The 20,864-nt window shown below is 39.8% G+C and overlaps 1 protein-coding gene across 1 annotated transcript in view; it reads right to left on the bottom strand.

Annotated features, from left to right (window-relative positions):
• The window catches only part of nek7 (NIMA-related kinase 7), a 75,028-nt gene that overhangs the window by 2,603 nt on the left and 51,561 nt on the right, over positions 1-20,864 (bottom strand). Inside the window, exons 8-9 of the mRNA XM_056236845.1 lie at positions 17,284-17,378; positions 1,920-2,033 (exon numbers count right to left, since the gene is read on the bottom strand). Coding sequence (XP_056092820.1) covers positions 1,920-2,033; positions 17,284-17,378 — 209 coding nt within the window. The remainder of the gene's footprint in view (positions 1-1,919; positions 2,034-17,283; positions 17,379-20,864) is intronic.

The following is a 20,864-nucleotide window of genomic DNA, read 5'->3' as shown; positions in this document are numbered from 1 at the left end:
AAACATTCTACACATAAAAGAAGTACACAAACATACAGTCCCCACAAGTGAGGGACGGGAATGATAGTCGTGATGCTGCACTGAGAAGTAAACTGAGCCCAGGCAAGCAGCAGCATCATTAAAAGTGGGGGAAAGGGGGAAAAAAAAGCGGAAGGAAAGAAGATGCCCCTGTGTCAGATCGCCATGGCAACCGCCTCTCTTGCCGGGGCCTGGCTGCTGTTGCATGGCGCGGCGTCTCCTAATCAGCCCGGCATGCGAAATGCAAATGCAGACAGTCTGAGAATTAGTGGAGAAGAAATAGGAGGCGGCGGCAGTGGGGGAAAGTAAGGATGCAGATATGTAAAATATTCTTGCTTTTGCACGAGAGAAACGCGGGGGGGGATTCGATGGTCGTGGTTTCCCCTCTTTTTTTTTAAGGGGGGCTGTCTGTCAGGTGAGATACAAGAGACGGTAAATGACACACCAAAGATGAGCGGCTGACACTTTTTTGCCTTTCGCCTTCAGGAGCATTGTTTACATGTAGACAGGGAGGGAGGCAGACCTTCCCGCAGCACTGGAAAGCTGAAGGAAGTGCTGAATGGAAGATGAGTCGTGCCAGGCTTGTAAATAATAATAATGGTAGCTTTGGTCGGACGTGCCGGATCTATCGGAGGATTTCGTGGGTTCTCCAATGGTTGACATCAGAGAGTGCCGGCATGTTACGTGGAAAGACCGGCTTTCCATGCTGGAAATTCACATGCTGTTTTGGTGATGGACTGCTTGATGGACCAGTACTGAACATGCTGTTCACAAGTATGGGGAGTAACTAAAAGAGATCGTTCTGATTATTCGGTCATCATTTACTCACCCTAATGTTGTTCCAAACCCGTTTGACTTTTGAAAAAATGTCTTTTGTACATGAAATGAAAGTCAATGGGGTCCAATGTGTGGTCCACAACATTGGACCCCACTGGCTTTCAATGTAGGGACAAAAACACTCTTCAAAATATCTTCTCTTGTAAATAAGCTCTTAAGGCCCTGATATACTCACGACAGTTATTTTTCATTCTTTCTTTAGGAGTAAAACGAAGTTCGAAAAATGTAGTCAGCGATATACTGGTAGCGAATATCCGACCACACCCACACTGCTGAGAGCGACGTTTAGATGAATATGTAAATATGTGCTGCATGCTTTCCTCTCAATAACAAATTAAACACACAAAAAAAATTGAGAAATAGGCAAGCAATTTTTTAAATAAAGCATAAGAAAAGCTTCCGATTATAGCAAAATGGATTTGTTTGCACGAGCTCTGCAATTCGGCACTCCAGTAAAGTCACGTCATGTTTTTATATAGCACTTTATACAATAGATTGCTTAAAATCAAGCAGCTTTACTGTATTAAACATGAAAAACAGTGTCAGTGTCTCGTTTCATAAGAAGTACATCATTTTCTACTATAGGTAGCTCTCCAGAGTGTTCATGTTCTCACTCACAGACGTCTAACCTTGACTGACTAATAAGACCAAATTAACCCCCCAAAAAAATTTGCGTGAAAGAAGGCGGAGCCTCAACGCACACCTACCTATTACATAATCGCCATGAACCAATGGTAGTACAAAGGTGTTTACCAGCCGTAGCAAACTTTTCAGGAAAATTTGCTATGGCAAGTTTTTCTGAACTACCAAAACGAACTCCAAACGAAGTTCGTTTTGGCCTGATTTTGTTCGAAATGACGTCACAGCAGTATATCGGGGCCATTAGTGAGATTGACACAACTATTAAGGTTCGGCCACATTAGCAAAATTTCGTCAAAATTTCCTAGGCCATAAAGGTCATTGGCTATCGTCAATAGTGTAGCGATGTATGAAGCACTTTCAGACAAAGTAACTTGGTCAATTGGCGAAATCTGCATGTGCAATTCATTGAGCTTGAAACATACCTCTTCAGAGTAATGGTCAGCCGGTAGTGGGGGGTAGTCACACTGCTCGATCTTTTTACACAGCGAATACAGGTTCATTTTGTCTCCGTAGAATGGACTCTGCAAGGCAGCCATCTATGTGAGAAGAAAAGAAATGTGACTTTTAGAGAGAACGTTTCAGACATCTTGCTAGCTTAAAAAATGGGTGACAAGGTTCATATCATGATCATTTTAATTCAATTAATTAAAACAAAGGTACAAGTAGTCAAAATACATTCCTATGAATAAAAAAACAACAACATTTACTTATATTTTACTGTCATTTTCATGGTTGTTCTCTTAAAAGACTTCAGAGTTCACACCTGGAGGTTGAGTAATTCATTTACTCCAATGCAGGTACCCATATCTCTTATGCCTGCAATGCACACTAAATCTTCATCAAGCATGGGCTGACGGTCTGTGGAAGAGACTATGGTGTCCCACGTCACAGATGGCAGCAGACAACTGCCATCTGTTTGCTCGAGACGTCAAAAAGCTAAGAGTCAAGTCTATAGAGCATGCATCATGTCACTCTCGGGATGCTGTGCGTTGCATTGACGATATTAAGCACATTAAACATTCTTACAGTCTTAAAAATAAAGGTTCTTTATAGGTATTGATGGTTCCATGAAGAACATCCATAGATCCTTTCCACTGCACAGGAGGTTCTTTATTGTGGAAAAAGTTTCTTTAAGATTAATAAAATGTTCCTCAAAATATGGTTCTTATATGGCATCGCTGAAAATCTTTATTTTTAAGAGTGTGGAACCTTTCCATTGCAGAATAGGTTCTTAAGATCATTAAAAACATGGTTCTTTCAAGAACTGTTCACTGAAAGGTTCTTCGAGGAACCAAAATGGTTCTTTGTGGCATCACTGCAAAAACATCCTTTTGGAAACTTTATTTTTAAGAGTGCACTTAGAACAATATAGTTCATAACTTTAATATATAGAATAATATAGTTAAGCTGTAGGATGTTTAGCTTATTGCTGCTACATTAATATCAAATTCAACTGATGTGTGTGGAGACAAATGTGCTTATTCGGAGCATTTTACTGGCTCATTTAACTAGCGATTTCACAATTTTTGCTCAGTTGTATTTCTGACTTGTTAACGAAGTAGTTCACCAAAAAATAAACGTTTTTTTTTAAAGACTGAAAACTAAAAAAACTAAAATAAAAATTATAATTCACGCCACAAGTGGAAAGTATCTTCAAAAGAACCACTAAAAACGAAACGCATCCATTTACTCAACACTTCTAAACCATGCTCGCCAACTCATGGCTAATTAGCTTTCTGTATCTGGCCTGATACACTTAGCGAGGAAAATGATGGATGTCCTGTCCCAAGAAACCATAATAACACGAAAAAATAAAATGCAACAACAAAGCTTTTAAAAAGGATGATAGCATTTCAGTAGATGTTTTGTGAAATGAATGTAGAAGATGAATGTCCCAGTTTTTGGGACATAAATCCTAGTGGTACGCAAGAGATGGATGCAGTGCATCCTGTTATCCTGGAGCTGTGCAATCCCGCTCAGCCAGGAAGGTGATGCTTTGATGACGTTATGAGATTATGATACTGCGAAAGCAGACTGGCAAAAACAGCCCCATGCAAAACAACTATAAAAAAATAAAAATAAAAAAAAAAGCTTTCCAGATGCCAAGCATCCAAGCCACACAGTACTCGCACGAAACCACTACACCGCAAAGCACACTGGACGAGAACTCAATTAAATTGACATAGAAGGACAGAGAGGAAACGGCGAGCGAGTTAACGGAGGTGGGGGTGTTGGGGGGTGTGATCGAGCGAGGCGAAACGACGGTTTGGGCTGTCAGAGGAGGAGCGGAGGAGAGGAGCGCGGAGTGGCAGAACTCATGGAGCAGAGCCGGTTTCATCACCGCTCCACACAAAACGGGAAAGGGAGGGCCAGAGGAAGGGGGAGTCCCTCTCTAATCACTGGCAGTGCAGGAACTGGGATGTTTCTTTAACATGTTCTTACACAACCAGTAGTTCATACAGTACTTCGAACTAAATGTGTCAGAGCAAAAGTCACCAAAAAAATGCTCAGGTGTTGTTTGAACAAATCCAAAGAGACCATACCCAAGTCTCCATACCTGCATTTACACAGCAGCAAAATTATGATTGTGACATATAAACAACGGTGACAATTGAATTCTATAACTAAAGTGACTCTTTATTTAGCATTCACACTTGTATTCAAGAGTGAGTTTGGTTAACCTGTGAGTTGTTGCATTTTTGTTTTCATGTGGGGTTCCAGTAACTCATGGATGTCATGTCCCAAGAAAGCATTATGATACTAAAAAAATATAATGCAACGAAGCTAAAAAAAAATTATAATAATAATGAATATGCACGACTTTGCTAAAGCAGAAAGAGATGAACAAACTAAAATCTCATGTCATCTTAAAGTTTTATATCCAGTCACTGCCTTCCATCAAGAATTGACAGATGAACTTCTATTTTATTTATTTATTTATTTGTAAATGGACACATTTGTGTGTGTGTGTGTGTGTTCACTGTCTGGAAAAAAAAGTCACTGTTTGGATTTAAATTGGCAAATGCTTAAGAGTCTATGATTGGATAATTATTGCAGTGATTATTGTGTTTCTAGCATGTTATATGTTTGCCAACAGTTCTTCTAACCCTAATTGATGGAGTGTGTAGCTTTTCATTTCTTAATTTCTTAAACAACCATGTAGGAAGAAACATCATGACTATATTCCAGGATGACAATGTCAAGATTCATCAGCTCAAATAGTGAAAGAATGGTTGGGAGGAGCATGAAGAATCATTTTCACACATGAACTGGCACCTCTGAGTCCAGATCTTAAACCCATTGAAAGTCTTTGGGATGTGCTGGAGGAGACTTTACAGAGTGCTGGACTCTTGCATTGACAACACAAGATCTTGACCAAAAATGTATGCACCTCTTAATGGAAATAAATGTGATGTTATTTCCATCAAGAGGTGCATCAATTTTTGGTTGCAAATGGATACAAAATATTACGAGCTTTCATGTTTGCGGTTGCCATTTGTCAAGGTTTTAAATCCCCCAATCAGAGCTTTTCTCTTAAAAAGAAGCATTTTCTGCGGTGTTTTACTTAATCTTTGCAATATGGCAACCATAAACATGAAAGCTCGTCTGTATCCTCTTTTTTTTGTACAAAATGGACACACGCTCTCTCCACACAGTGAAGAAGTGCTAATGATCTGAAAACACTGACAAACATTTAGAGATCTCCATTTGAGATATTATGCTTAAATAAAAGTGTCACCCAGTCAGTCTGTGTTCTGAGCCGCTTGCTCTGTTTGCTGAGACTAAATTTGCCATTAAACCCCCTCAATGATGAACTATAGTCGAGATCCATGTTTGCATTTATTATAATGTTTGAGATTGTGGTTTGCGAAATAAATGCACTTACAACCTGTGTGGCATTACAAACCCTTTTCTGCTGTTGTTTTAATAGAAAAACATTAAATGTCATTTGGAATTACTATTAGGAATTTCACTGTTACAATTTTGGAGAGAAGTTTCTTGTTTACCAGTAATGTAATTTACATGATAAATAGCCTATAATAAATAAAAGAAAACTAGATGATGTAAAATAAACCATCCATATGAGCTGACATATGACTTATATGTGAAAGTGCAATAATTCTGATGAAATGTAAAAAAAAAAAAAAAAAAAAAGTTTTAAATGACAACAACCGTTGTGATTATAATTTTGAACGAAATAATTGTGATTATCAATTTAACCATTATGCAGCATGATGAAATTGTGACTAAAAACTAGACTAAACTGCCCACACATTTATGCCCAGTTTCAAAGACAAGGCTTAAGCCTAGTTCCAGACTAAAATGCATGTTTTAACTGAAAGCAACTTGCAATGACTTACTTTAAAATAAATCAGAGCCATCGTTTTGTCTTAAGATGCACACCAGAGAGTTTTTTTTTTAAAGGCATGTTTATAAAAGTTACTAAAATGTCCTAATTGAAATAAGGCTTAACCATGGCTTAATCCAAGCCTCGTCTTAGATAAAATTAAAAATGGATAACGAAGAAAATGGATAAAGTAGTCAGGTAAACTTAGACATGCTTTTTTCCCCCAGATATGTCGGATGAAAATAATGGGGCCAAAACTTCTACAAAACATTTTTGTAGAAAAATGCATGTCCTTGTTCCTCCATCAGTTATATGGATGGAAATGTGTGTATGTGAGTGTGACAGTAATGGGCTCTGTCAATGAGTGTGTTTTGACCAGACTGCATATGGTGTGTTTTTCCAGTGAAAAAAATTCTTCACAGCAAAAGGATAGGAGTTTCTTTTCTTATACAGACTCAAGATGATATACCTATAGTGTAATTTCATAGCAACATCTGTTTTGCCAGTGTGCCGCCACTCTTGCAAAGAGTTCCTTAAGATAATTGCGATGTGCAGGACCGTAGAACGGCATTTAGCGAGATGGAAACGCAGCCGCGGCTTGGACTGTTTACATGCGATGTGCCTACCTGTGGAAGTGTGGCCGCAAAGGGGGGTCAGGGGCAAGTAGCAGCTGTAGCCAGCAATGGGTTAAACAAGGACCACCATATTTTCATGCATCTTCCGCTTCTGACAGATGAAAAATGTCAACTGTCCTGTTTTTATTTTGGAGTTTTTGCACTATTCATCTGGTTCATTAGTGCCTGGGCGCTCTTGGCCCTGACAGCTGCTCGCCCCGTGCTCCCGGCCCCTGAATTTTTCAGGCTAATTTGATTCGGGGCGCCCAGGCGATGGGCAAGATGATTGACTTGCTCCCTGACCCCCGGAGCCCAGCAGCTCCCCTCATTGGTATTCCAGAGGAGTCCACCCCGCACCACGCTGGCCTGCTGTCTGTCTGCGGGGCTTCGGCTACCGGTGCACGGTGGCGAAAGACACACACGTTTACACACTCACATGCACACACAAAAGAGGGGGAAAAAACTTGCACACACAGACACCAAAGCTTAGAGGAACATACTTAAACAGAATCTCAACCACCAACATGGTGGTTGCGCTGACACAAATACACAGACGACACACACACACAAAAAAAGAAAGAGCCACGCCTGCTCAAAAACACACACACATAGATATATGCTCACAACAACAGGAAGCAAAAACAACTAAGACAGACATAACCACATATGGCCAGCCAGACAGGAAGACAAAAACAGACTCTTTTCTAATTCCTACCTTAATACAACCTGACCACCCTGGCTTGCTACGATAGTTCCTTTATTTAATGAAACTCAATACACTACATAGTTAACCTCAAATATCTCACCCATTGTTGTAGCGTGGAGAATGCAAAGTGAACTTGCGTTAAGAATTTCTATTCCGAAATTCCCAATGGCGCATCAAATCAAGCTGACAAAGCAAATGCAATCAATCAAAAATATAAACAACTCTGATTAAGGCTGCGACCATTTCAACAAGTGTTGATTACAGCATTGCATTTAGGTCTACTGTAATGCATAAAATGTTTCTATATACTTTTTTAATAGCTTGGAATATTGATCGATATTAGAGTTTTTTTCATCATATTGGTCAAAAATGGATTTTTGTGTTTGCTCATTTTACACTTTTTTCATTTATATTCAGATTAAGTGAAAGTGAAGCGTCAGTAAATGTAATCTTTAGCAAATCAAAGTAAATATCCATTTTTCAAAACAAACTCACTTGTCACATTTCAAATGATCGATTTCAGTTTGTACGGTTTTATTTTTGATATTTATTTTGACAAAATAGGATCCAATTTTAATGTCAGCCTTTGATCAGCCATAACATGAAAATAAATACTAGCTTATCGTATCAGAATTCACAGAGAATGTCTCAGTCAAGGAGACCATTGTTTTATTATTGATCTCTGTACTTTGTTGAATTCTTTGCATGCCAATTAAAGTCCTAGAGAAAGTCCTGGCTCTCAGGAGCCATGGAGGAGGGCGTAGCATATGAAAAGAGTCATGTTCAAGTGTGAGAAAACCATCATTATTTCATGTTGCTCATCCTTCTCGCACTCTTTTTAATGATATATTAATCAAATGGAAGTGCAGGCATAAGGAAGGAACACAATTAAATATGAATCCATATTCTGCGACTTGAAAAGTCCCCGTCTGACGCCACAAACTGACTTGTACAAACGCCTAACCTACACACACATTGATGTTTAAGCTCTCTGGGTTTTCCTCTTGAACAAATGAAAAGTAAAAAAAAATCACCTCTCGTTTTAGTAGCGCGATCACTCCAAGAAGAAAGGTTTGACACGTGTTGTTTGTAAATTTGCTGAATGAGTGTGCAACGCTTCTTGGTTTTATGCATCATTAGCAAAACATGGGTGCGGCTGCTCATCAGAATGTTAAGAGTTCTTCTGAGATACTGGCGTTCACGTACGCCGCTCTCTCAAAGCGCCTTAAAAGAACATGAGTATTCTGCAGCTGTACACGGTTGGGGCAAATTAATTCACTAAGCTATCAAATTAAAATCTGAGATCTGTGGTGAGAAGACACCAAGGTATACTGGGTAATCTATATTTGAATAGGATTCGGGGAGGGTTTAATTAGCTCAAACGTCTTGATGGATGTTTACTATTCAGGTGTGGGATAACACTTCCCAAAACAATCTGCAAAAATACTTGAATATATAAACTTCCTGAGCTCTGAAAACGAAGTGCTATGCTGCATCCCGCCAACTACGGACTAAGCATTCTTATTTGATGAAAGAATATCATTAGCATTACATGAATAAAAAATTCAACAGTCCTCTTGCACCGTGTGCATGCTAATCTGCTTACTTTTAATGCTCGACGTCACTTAGCAGATTCGGTTCTCATCTCCGATGTTCTACTCAAAACACATGGTCGTAAATGAAGATGTGACTTCACAGTTTTAATTGTAAAACCTGGAGCAGGAAAACTTTTGCGATGAAGGGAGATGCAATGGTCTCTGCCTCTTATTTATGCCAACATAAATCTGAAACACCTCTGAGAACGGCTATTAAGAAGCGTTTTAAGAGGACTTCAAAAGGCTGAGCCAGACCGTAAGTGCACAGATCTACCAATATGAACTCGGTCTGTCTTTAATAGAGAGTGGAGATGGCGCAGGGCGGAAACGGCAAGGACACAGAAAGGGCCATTGGGGTAGCTTGAGACGATCCTTTCATTTTCAGCATCATAAAACCCAACACCAAAACCAATTGCACGAGTGCTCCAAGGATGGGTTAGGATACCATAGGCTAATATAGCCACAGGAAATGGTCTTGGTGGTTGGGGGAAGGAAAATATAGAAAATTTGTGGTCTGATTCAAGGTTAAATTGGAGTCAACTAAAAGGTAAAATCACTGAACAGTAGTGGTGAGGATTATGATTAATCTCAGATAATAAAATTAGGGCTGTTTTCGACTAAGGATTTTCATAGTCGAATATGATTCGTTAGATTTTGCCGTAGTCGACTGATAGTCAAACCTTTTTTTTTTCTAAATAGCAGCTAGACGTTCGGTTGAATAACTGTTCGTCGTCTGTTTTAGGACAACTCGCTCTACGTTTATTTAAAATGAACAGCAAGACAACTAGAAGTGAATGTGCTTTCCATTAAATGAATCCTAAAAAAAAAAAACCGTTGCAATGAACGTACTTTGTTTTAAATAAATCACACACAGTAAACAAAACCTTAACAATGAACTTTGCAATTTAGACGCGCAAACTGCGTGCCGGTGCTGTGAGACGTAGCCTACATGCTCGGGCAGATTCGGCTTGAAGCCGTTCATCCTCGGATGCGGCGTCGCGCGCACTGTTACAAGAAAAGCTGTGCACACAGCCAAGCGAAATGGGGTCTTGCGCACCCAACGCATCATTTTTTGCCGTGCGCACCTTGCGCTCGTGCGGAGGCGTCGAGTATAAACAAGGCTTTACTCCGTGTCAGCGCGCGCTCTGATCGGTAAAGGGGGACAGACCTCTACCGAATCATCTCCAGCATTCAGCCTCCAAGTCCGAAGCACCACTAACTCCGCCTCCATTTCCCTCATAAGATGATATTAGTATTTAAACATTCTCTATGATAAAAAATATTTTAATAGCACGGTTTTGGCGGTTATAGAGTTCTAATGACGGTGTTCGAATATAACCGTCGGTCTCACGGTTATATAATAACCGTCACACCCCTATTGGTTACATAACACTTCCCTACTATTCGACTATGAGGTTCATAGTCGAATCAGAGCTCTCCGAATCGAATCGTCGAATCCTTGACTATTAGAAGTCAGCCCTAAATAAAATCATTCGAATCTTTTCACCAAAAGATTTGGTCACTGATTGATTCATCCAAATGATTAATTAAAATAAACAAGTCTTATTTTATTACAATTTCCATATACAAATCTAGTGACAAATAATAAGTGATTATATTAAGACTATTTAAGACTGGTTCGAGTCTGCACCGCTGTGGAGTAGCACAGTACCTGCGTGTCTCGTCATAGACATAAACAGAGAGAAGTAGCTCCGGCTACAATGTTCTTCCGCAAGACGCATGCAGTTCTGTTTATTAAAAAGTTACGGACAGCAGCTTTAATAACCTGTTTAACTGCGTTACCTGTTTGCATATGTATATATTTGTATTGTAAATGCTATTAATTGCAAAACATGCTGCTAAAAATTGTCGGTAACAGAGCCAGCTAACTGTTGACCTATTCAGGAAGTAATTGAAGAGGAGTGCAAAAACTTGGTGTAAAGTTTAATAGTAGTTAGCGTCCAGTCTACTAAAAACTTTTATTGGCTACTTTGTTGAATAGCCAAAATATTACCCAACTAACACCCAAAAAGATCAAATGACTCAATTCTTCCACCTACCACAAAACCACACATATTGCAGAGAGCAGTCAATAATGCAGATGGACCGTGGTGTACAGTCCAGTGCTATTGACCGATGCGCCATGGGGAGCACGTGTCCCGTCTGCCGTGAAGGCCATTTGGGAGTCAACCCCAACTCTGGCCTTGTCCCGAACCCCTCCTATTCATCACAGGATGGCCGGGAAGCCCCATCAGCTGACCAAATGAGCTCCAACCAAGTGTGTCGGCATCAAACGGAATAGGAGATGCATATGGAGGAATACAATGCACAGATATTGACGATTTTCAATCGAGGTCTCGCAACCTCAACGGCTTCCACCACCCCTCACCCCCCTCGAATCCACCATAACAGATCGACTAAAAGATTCATGCTCTCAGAATAAAAGGAATTACATGCACACATATAGACCTTTCACACAAAATAGATCAATGAGGATCAATGGAAGATGGCACAAGTCTGCAAATTAACAATTCAGCAGTTCAGCACTGCAATGGAGCACTGCAGATAGCTTTCAATTGTCTACTAAGACAATGTTTACACACACCAAAATAAATTATAAAACTGGACAAACAATATATGGGCGTATATGTACAATACCTGGGTCAATGATATGATGCAATATCTTTTTGTCCCATCTATGAAATTATTCAAAAACTACTAGGCTTGCCCTCTAATAGTCCACTAAACATTAGTCGACAAGAAGAAGCTTAGTCGGACAAATTTTAATTAGTCAGCTGCAGGAAAAAAAACTCCACAGGAAGTGGCGAAGTCACGCACTCTGTAACGGACAGATCATTAACAAGGCTGGTCCATGTGGTATGTCGGGCAGGAAATCCAAATGTTCGCCTATCGTTCATCAACCTCAATAATAGCTGATCATGAAAATCCTGATAATAGCAAAAATAACTTAAAATGCTTAAAATCATTTCTGGTCATACAGATAAGAGTAATATTCCAAATTCCTAACTGTAAAGAGTCTACTTTTATTTGAGTAAACTCACAATAACAACAGAAGTTGTGCGGTTGAAAAATAAAGAAAAAACAGATGTGCTTTCTGCCATTTCAGACTCCGTGAACTGCTTTCTGGAGTAAGTCAAAAGAATGAACCGAAACTTATGGCGCTTTTCCACTACACAGTACCAGCTCGCCTCGGCTCGGCTCGGCTCGGCTCGACTCGCCTTTGTTTGGTTTTCCACTGTGTAAAAGTTGTACCTGTACCTGCTTTCGGGTACTTTTTTTCATACCACCTCCGGCGAGGTTCTAAGCGAGCTGAGGCGAGCTAAGCCGATACTAAAATGTGACGTGAAAACAATGCCGACTGCTGATTGGTCACAGAGAATCTGCGTCATCATTGCACGCGCCAGATGGAGTATCCAGAATAATCCCGCCATTTTTTAATAGTTTGGCCAGAGATAGTTACTAAACTTACTACTATTATTATGGCAACTCGGAAGAATACGCCGTGGTCAAACGAGGAGGTGCAGACATTCCTTTGTTTGGTTGCCGAAGAGAGGATCCAGCGAGAGCTTGACGGGGCAACGACGAACGAAATGCGTCGCTATGACGACCGGGTACTATTTGTGGCGGTACTTTCTGCAATGGAAAACGGAGCGAAAAGCGAGCCGAGTCGAGCCAAGGCGAGTCGAGCTGGTACTGGTAATGGAAAAGCGCCATTAGTGTATACTTGCCTCACAGACATAACAAATATGTCTATCGAAAGCTTGAAATTTCTACTTTAAAATTAACAATTAAAATCGAAAACAACCTTATGAAATGTTACTATGTTAAACCACTATACTGCAGAGATGACGAGTCAGCATCATCTACTTTTGCAGCTGACACTGACTCAGAAAACACTAGTTTCATAAATTATTAAAATGTTTGGAAAGTCTCCTTGCTGTATTTCCCCCCGACACATTAATAATCATTGCTATATATATAGTAATTAAATTAATATCATAAACTTGCGATTAGTCGACTATTCACTTCAATAAACGACTACCAGTCGACTAGAAAAATCTTTAGTTGCGGAGCAGCCCTAAAAATACATTAAAAATGAATTTCACACAAACAATGGTTTGATTACATCTCCACTGTGAGCATGTTTTTGGTTTCTGAGTTATAATTAATTAGTTGGGTTTTTTTTGGAGAAATAAAAGGCCAAAAAAAATAAAGCCAAAAAAAAAAAAAGGCAAAATAGAGATACAGCTATCCTGACATCACAATATAGAATAAAACCTTTTTAAAAAAACAGATTTAACAAACTTGTTATATTAGTTCAGGTTGTAAAATGTTGTGATTCAACTCCTCAAATTTGAATAATCAATTACAAAAAAATTTATGTTGTAAACATTTTAAAATTAAAATAAAACAAATCAGGAGAAAATGAAAAAATGTAATTTGATTATAAAATATTTCTTAAATTGTTCTTTATTTTATTATTAAAATGCAATGCATATAAAATGCAATATATACAATTTAAGAAAATTTTAAAGTAAATAAAAATTGTCTCCAATTAGTAAATAGTAAAAAGATGATCAAATGAAAACTTCATGATAGCGAAAAAAAGACTCCAAAGTCATTGTTCTAAAAAAAACTGCTTTAAAGTAACATCACAGCAACTGCCGACGGGTTTGCCGATCATCAGATCTGTCACTCAAACAGATGTCAATTCATCACCTCCGAGCTCCCTGCCCCCTCCAGGTCACGTGACCTGCTGGAAGTGGGAAAAGATGAAAGTCCTCGTATACCATGGGGCAACAGCCCCGATCTGTTCGAGGCTCAGCCTGGACCTGGCTTTAACAGAAGCTTAAGAGATCACAACTGTTACCCGTTTGCCTTCTCCCTGCACTTGGCTGACCCATGGCCACTGCGAAGCAGGATGGACTGATCACACTGATGGGCCTGGTGCATTATGGGAGACTAATTAGTGCCAAGAAACACTGTCTCCAAGCAGCGGTGAACTCAGATGGTTGTTTTTCAGCCCCAGGCACTTTGGGAGGTGTAGCTACTGGTTAGCTCCCCCCCCCCCCACAAAAAAAAGAGGCAAAAAGACGAAGTGGAGAAAAAACACACTCAGGGGATTGAAGGGATAGAACGGGTACCGGACTAACAATGTATCTATTTCCACACCGTGCGAGTGTGAATTTGCGCCTGCTTGCGTGTTTATACACCAGTTTTTGGTAGCCAGTGCATCCCACGGGATCGAGCATCGTGTCATTTATGGATTGCTGCTATCCATTCCAGGTGGCCCCAATCACCTGGTTACAATGAAACCAGAGCCAAAAAAACAAAAAATGCCCACTTTTGAACAGGGATCGGAATTTCGCAAGATCTGATGTTTAAAAGGACAGTTCCCCAGAAAATATTAATTATTTCTTATTTACTCACCTTCAAGTCATTTCAAAGACATACTTTCTTTCATTGAGCACAAAAGGAGAATTTCTGAAGAATATACAGGCCGCTTTTTTCTAAATAATGAAACCAGTTACAGTCTGAAATAGTTTGCCTAAGATACATTACAGGACATGTAATTTAAGAATCCTATAAAATAGTTTTATATATTTTTATTACTAAAGTACCAGAAGTACACATCAACCTAGACAGGAGGGCCTTGGAATATTGTCTCATCAAAACGTTTGAGAACCACTGCTTATCAAAGCATTAAAAAAAAAAAAAAAAATCAATTAATTGTTGATCTAAATAAATTGTAATCTGAATCAAAGTATCAAATTATCAAAGATTTACCTTAAGCATTCGTGATATAATGGTTTAAAGATTCAAAATGACAAAAATGCAATCTTCTGAACAGACCAAAATCTGTAGTTATACACTGTAAATCTTAATAACCATTTTAGCTCTTCTTGGTTCATTTATGGAGGCAAGATGTAGTGATGTCTAATTCACAAAGGAATCATTCTTGGGAGTCAAATCTTTTTTATAAATCCATTGGTCCAATTCACGAAATACATGAATGATTCATTCATAAATAGGCTGATTTGGTTCTCAACTTCAACTGTGAATCATTGATCAAGTCATTGCTAAACCTGACTGGAGACCAAGATTATTAACGAATAACTTAAATTTAAGTTCATCATATGACTTTAAGGTACAATATGCAGGATTTTTCGCCACCAGGGGTCGCTAACCTCTTACAATAACAAAGGCGTATATTGATGACATATATTCCACATTAAGCGGAATTATGGATCTTGTCGTCGAGCTGATGGACCTTTTATGGATGAGTGAATACATTGATGTTTTTAACATGACTGTGGTATGAAGCAGGTAGAGGTCTGCTACCCGACCCGAGCCCGACGGGTCCCGAAAGACGTGCGGGTTTCGGGTCGGGTTCGGGTTAATGTTTAATGAACAGCCTCGGGTTCGGGTCGGGTTCGGGTTTAACTAAGAAAAACTAAATAGGCTATATATAGTTTGCGTGCCGTGTGCTTTGCCTGCTTGCTGTGTTGTGGTGACCGGCACGCGCGAGAGAGAACATACGTGCGCAGATGTACAATATGTGCATACACACAGTCAGACACAGGCTCTCTCTCTCAAATATAATGATAAATATATATAATTTTTTTAATTATTTGTTTTATTTTATCAGATCATTTATATCACAAAACTGTTTTGTGCATGTGCTACCGCTCTCGCGCGCTATTTCAGTCACAATACAGACAGAGACAGCAGACTACAACAAGCAAACCATGAGTCTGATAAAGCAAAAAATTACTTGGTAAGTTTTTTCTCTTACTGCTGTGCTGCATGCTGATAGGGCCGCTGCGCCTACATGTATTTGTTTAATATGTCAAGCAATCATTAAATACAACATAGCATATTGCAAAAATGGTATTTGCTGTGAGAAACAGAATGGACCTCGGGTTCGGGCTTAATGTGTAAATGTAATTGTCGGGTCGGGTCGGGTTAAATGATCGCGGGTACGGGCCGGGTTCGGGCTTCAGTTTAAAGCCCGTGCAGACCTCTAGAAGCAGGGCGCGATTGCTAGACGTATACCAGCGCCACACGCAACGCAAGTCCCGCGGATATAAAAGAATAAGGACATTTCTTTCTACCGAACTACACGCAAGTTGCTGAATTAATACTCACACAGGTCAGTTTATTAGACGAATGAAAATTAAGGTAACACAGCGCTGTTTTACTTGCTCTAACAGTTACACTATCACACTAAACGGCATTTGAGTGTGTTGAATGTTGTTAGTTAGGTTGTTTGTAGGCTATATGAGACTAAGTAAGCTAGATCAACATTAGAATAACATACAGATCATATTCTAACATTTCATCATGTTGAACTAAATAACATTGATTAGTTTTATGTACATTTGCTCACCTGTCTAATAGAGTACATGCAACACTCGCGTCTCTGTTAAGTCGAAGTTAGTCGCGGACGTGGAGCTCTCGGCATCTCGAAAGATGTTGATCTTCGTTTTAGTCCTTTTTGTCTCAAAGTCTGCTTGCCATGGTCCATAATGTATGAACAAAACAACAACAGCATGAGCGTCCTGCTAGGCATAACGGGCATAACCCGGTGGTCAACGTCTGTCGCCATGGTTACTATGGCAGTACGAGGTCATAGTATGGCGGATATGACGCCATTGACTGGCGACTCCTCACCCCTGCTCACACGCCCAGTTTCCTTCGTTAAAATCGCAATTTTCTCCCGATTTACAAATAGATTGAAACATTTGGGATCTTGTAAGTAATCAACTAAACAAAATATATAACATTGGCCTAGTGTTTTTTTTATATTTTACTGCAAAAATCCTACATATTGTACCTTTAAGAAGTCTTAGAATAGAGTGAAATGGATGACTTGTATTATACTTTTATGTTGTTGAGTATACATTCACTTCTATTATATTGAAAAGGGAGGCAAGAATGTTCTTCAAAAATGTACCCTTCATGTTTTTTTCAAAAAAAAAAAAAAGAGTGCTACGGATTTGGAACAAAATTTTGGCGAGTTAATGACATAACTTTTATTTTTGGGTGAACTGTCCTTTTTAAGGTCCAAACACACTGTTGACCCCCTTGCAACTTCATCTTCAATTTAGACTAAGGGCAGAAGAGAAAACTGCTGCTCCGAGTCTAATGGATCCTGGTCCGCTGTGTCTTCGAGAAGCGTATGCTATTAAAGCATAATCAAAGCAGGCAGTATCATTTCATAGCAAGAGCGCTGCATGTTATTTAAAACACATGTAAATGTCATTCAAATTTCCTCATCAGCTTGGGAACATACTCCAGGTATCCTAAGCAGAGGCCAGTTACCTCGAGTACAAAACCATATTGTTATTTTCATGACAGACCGCGAGGTGTAGGATTGCGTCTCACAAAAGGAGACGAACGGTGCTGGCAGAAGCTTGAGAAGAGAAAGGGAGAGTTAGGGAGGGCTGGGGTGTATAAACGGAGGAAGGGGGAGTGATGGGATGGGTTTCTATACCTTACCTCATAGAGCAGGCAGCCTAGCGACCAGATGTCAGATTTGAAGTTATATCCGTTTTCGTGTATTCGCTCGGGAGACATGTAATATGGGGTGCCCACTGGAACAGAAAAAAAGACAGATAGAGACAGACAGAGAGAGAGAGAGAGTTAGGCTGTCTGGTTTGCTATGCGAGGAGTTCATCCATGGACGCTTCATTGACAAAGGTTTCAGACTGTGGAGTTTTAGATGACTAAAGAGAGGTTACTAACAACAAACTCAGCGATGCGTGTGTACAGTGTGGAGGAAAACACATTTTAACAGTTTGTACACTACATACGGGTCAATTTTAAAAGAAATTAATACTTTTATTCGGCAATGAGACATTTATAATGTTACAAAATAAAAATAAAAGCTGTTTTTTTGAACATTCAATTTTGTCAAATAATCATGAAAAATATGAAGCAGCACAACTGTTTGTTTAACATTGATAATAATAAGAAATGTTTCTTGAGCAGTAAATCAGCACATACAGTTCTAAATGGCAATGAAATAAAACAGCATTCAATGTATGATGTGACATTAACATGAACAAAACCTGTATAATTTGGGAACAGTTGTAGTTTGATGTTCATATTAGAAGTAGAACAACTTTTACAGATGGAGCCAAGTGCTGTAAATGTTCATGGCTGCTTTTAGATTGCAAGTGTGTTTTGGGGAATGAAAATCTCAGCTTACATTCGAGCAGATTTAAAATCTCTCATTCACCTCTCATTATAAAAGAACCTCAATGATTTACAACAGAAGCCATTCAACACGGCCAAATGAAACTTTAATCAATTCACTCATGTTTTTTTCTCTCTCCACTCTTGTAAGTTGGATTGTCTTTGAAATTCGATAAACCCCAAACAGCCACTGTACCAAAACAGTCTTCGATGGTTTTACCAGTTCTGCCACAGGAAAATCGAGGTCCTATCTGATGATTTCACACTGTAGCGCGGGGCTCATGCATGACGGCTAACCACCAACGTATACTGGTTTGGTCTTGCCGTTTGAATATTGGTCTTGGTCATTTGTGGGGGTTTTTTTATATTACCAATAGAGTGAGTAGGGGGTGGAACTATCTGTTTGCTCAACCAATGGAAGACAGAGGAAATGTTTGGGAAACCTGCCAGAGGTAAACACAAATTACGTGCCATGATGTCGAACATGTTGGAAGGCATTGAGAATTGCACCGTGACAGACGTGAGACTGAGCAGAGCGTCAGGTCGCTTAGTCTGTGGCCCTGCAAAGAATTGTGGGTAATTGGCAGTGACTAATAGCCATCAGGCAGAAGAGCGGGACCCAAGAGGCCAGTCAAACTCCCTGCGCTGTACTCCCTGAAGCCGTGACAAGCTCTTTACTGCTCAGTGACTGTGGCCAACCAGCCATCCACCGTGAAAGATTGATGATAGAAAGAGGGGGAGGGGTAAAGAAGAAAAAAAAGAATAGAGTAAAAAAAACATTCTGACAAATGCTCGCAGTTTATGAAAGTTTAGCCTTGGCACAAACAGCTCAGATCTGACAAAGCGCTAAGAAGTCTCAGGTGGCGAGAACAAGAGCCAAAGCGAAACGTCTCGACACCGAACAGCATCAGAATGTTTGGGCGGGTAGCGGGGCTGAGGTTGAAACACTTGCTGAGAAAAACACAAGTGAAAACGTGGCCCTTCCCTCCCACTGTCTCGCCCATGATGCAACCAGTGTGTCAAACAGACCTACGTTAAAAGCATTTTCTTTTATAAAAGTAGAGGAAAGTCAAACAGATGGTGAGAGTTGGCCTATGATAAATTCCAAATGGCATCGGTGGGATCTGATTGGTCAATATTATTGATTTCAATTGTCATAAATTCGCAATTATACCTAGGGATGATTTATGTATTTAAAGATTAGCCAAGTAAATGTAAGATGATATCAAGCTAATCGAAGTGTAAAAATATGCTAAACGAGCATGTACAATTAAATAAGAAAAATCCAACAAACCTCTAATATTGTTCGATAACCAATATGGTAGAAATATATTGTGTTGTGTACTCCTAAATATATCAGTGAAGCTGAGGTGAATTTAGAAAAATAGAATTGCAAAAAAAGAAAGATTACAAATGTTTTGAAACCGATTTCCAAACACTCCACCCAGACGCACGCTATTGGTCGAGCCAGTGTTGCTATACTGGGTTACTCGTGATTCTAAAAAAAACAGAGCAATATTTTGGGAAAAAAAAATCAACTTGTGTTGACACTTTTTGCGAGAATGAACTTACGATTGGTCTATTTGAAAAGTTATTAAAGCTATTTAACTACTTTAAATTTTTTGAGGTGTGAAAAAAAAAGTATAACCTTGAAACACAACATAGAAATTGACCTCATCATCACATGCGTAACTAGCAAAAAAAAAATTATTGGTCATCAAATTTGTGGTTTCAAAGGAGTGCATCGTCATCCATCATTAGAGACTTGAAAAGGCTCTTCTTTCGTGCTAATAGTTCTATAATAGCAAAGAGCTACAGAGCAACTTCTCCGACAACACGTCAAATTAAGAGTGCATTACTTAGTCATGCAAATAAATCAAGTCGCATTGGGATTCATTCCCATTATTATGAATTATGACATTACAATGCATGAGAAATGGGCCAAGATGCTTTTTTTGTACGGCAAAACAGAGATAGACGAGATTACCACAGACTCTCAACGGTACACAGAAATCCACAAACATGCTTAATTACAAAAAAAGAAGTGTAAACGGTGCGAAGTGAGGGATTAAAAGAAAAATCTCCTCAGACCTATGAGTCAGAACAGATCTCCCCATCACCTCAAAAGCCTTGGATGAGACGCTAGCATGCAATTAACATGCTCTCTGCGTTAACTGCAGAATACGAGGGTTCAGGATTAGCTTGCTTTTCCTTATTTTGATTATCCATTATATTGTTATTTCTCTCCCCGACTTTCTTTTGTTCCGATTTCCTCTTAAAAAGCCTCCCTTTCAGCTCATTACCCTGCTTAATTTAAAGGCTAGGAAGCCTCTGGCAGGAAAAGTATAGATGAGCTATCTTCCTTTCTTTCAGTCTTCCGCTTTGTTTGTATCTGTGGGCTGCAGAGCCACTCGGAGACGGAGTTAAAAGGCTAGGGATCGGCTTCTTAAGAGAAGAATTGACAGCCGTGGAACGGCACTTCCCGGACCTCCATCCAACGTGCATCCCAGAGTTCTACCGTGGTGGTTTGTCTCATTACAGGCTGAACTGTCAACCCCCAAACCGTACCGAAGCAACCCTGCACCCTCCACCCTAAACCGCCCCCATGCAGGGAGAGAAGCGAAAGAGGGGGAGAGGTGGAGCGATATTGCGAGGAGCGAGAGAGAATGGGAGTGGGAGCGGGAAGCTTTGGTCTGCTCGCCCCTGAGGGAGACACAGATCGAAGGTCTCTTTGCCCATGGGTGAATTTAACCTGCCATGTAGACACTCATGAATTTCATACCCTGCTACGGTTCAACCTTCAGCCTTCGTATGGAGAGCCTGAGCCTACGGGACAGGTGACAGAGAACCGCAGGAGTCTCTCTCTCTCTTTCTCGCGCACA

Source organism: Rhinichthys klamathensis, unplaced genomic scaffold (genome assembly GCF_029890125.1).
Source record: "Rhinichthys klamathensis goyatoka isolate OS25496 unplaced genomic scaffold, OSU_Roscu_1.1 h1tg000467l_1, whole genome shotgun sequence".
NCBI classification, from domain to species: domain Eukaryota; kingdom Metazoa; phylum Chordata; class Actinopteri; order Cypriniformes; family Leuciscidae; genus Rhinichthys; species Rhinichthys klamathensis.
Note: the sequence above shows the minus strand (reverse complement) of the source record. Positions and strands in the feature narration are given on the sequence as shown.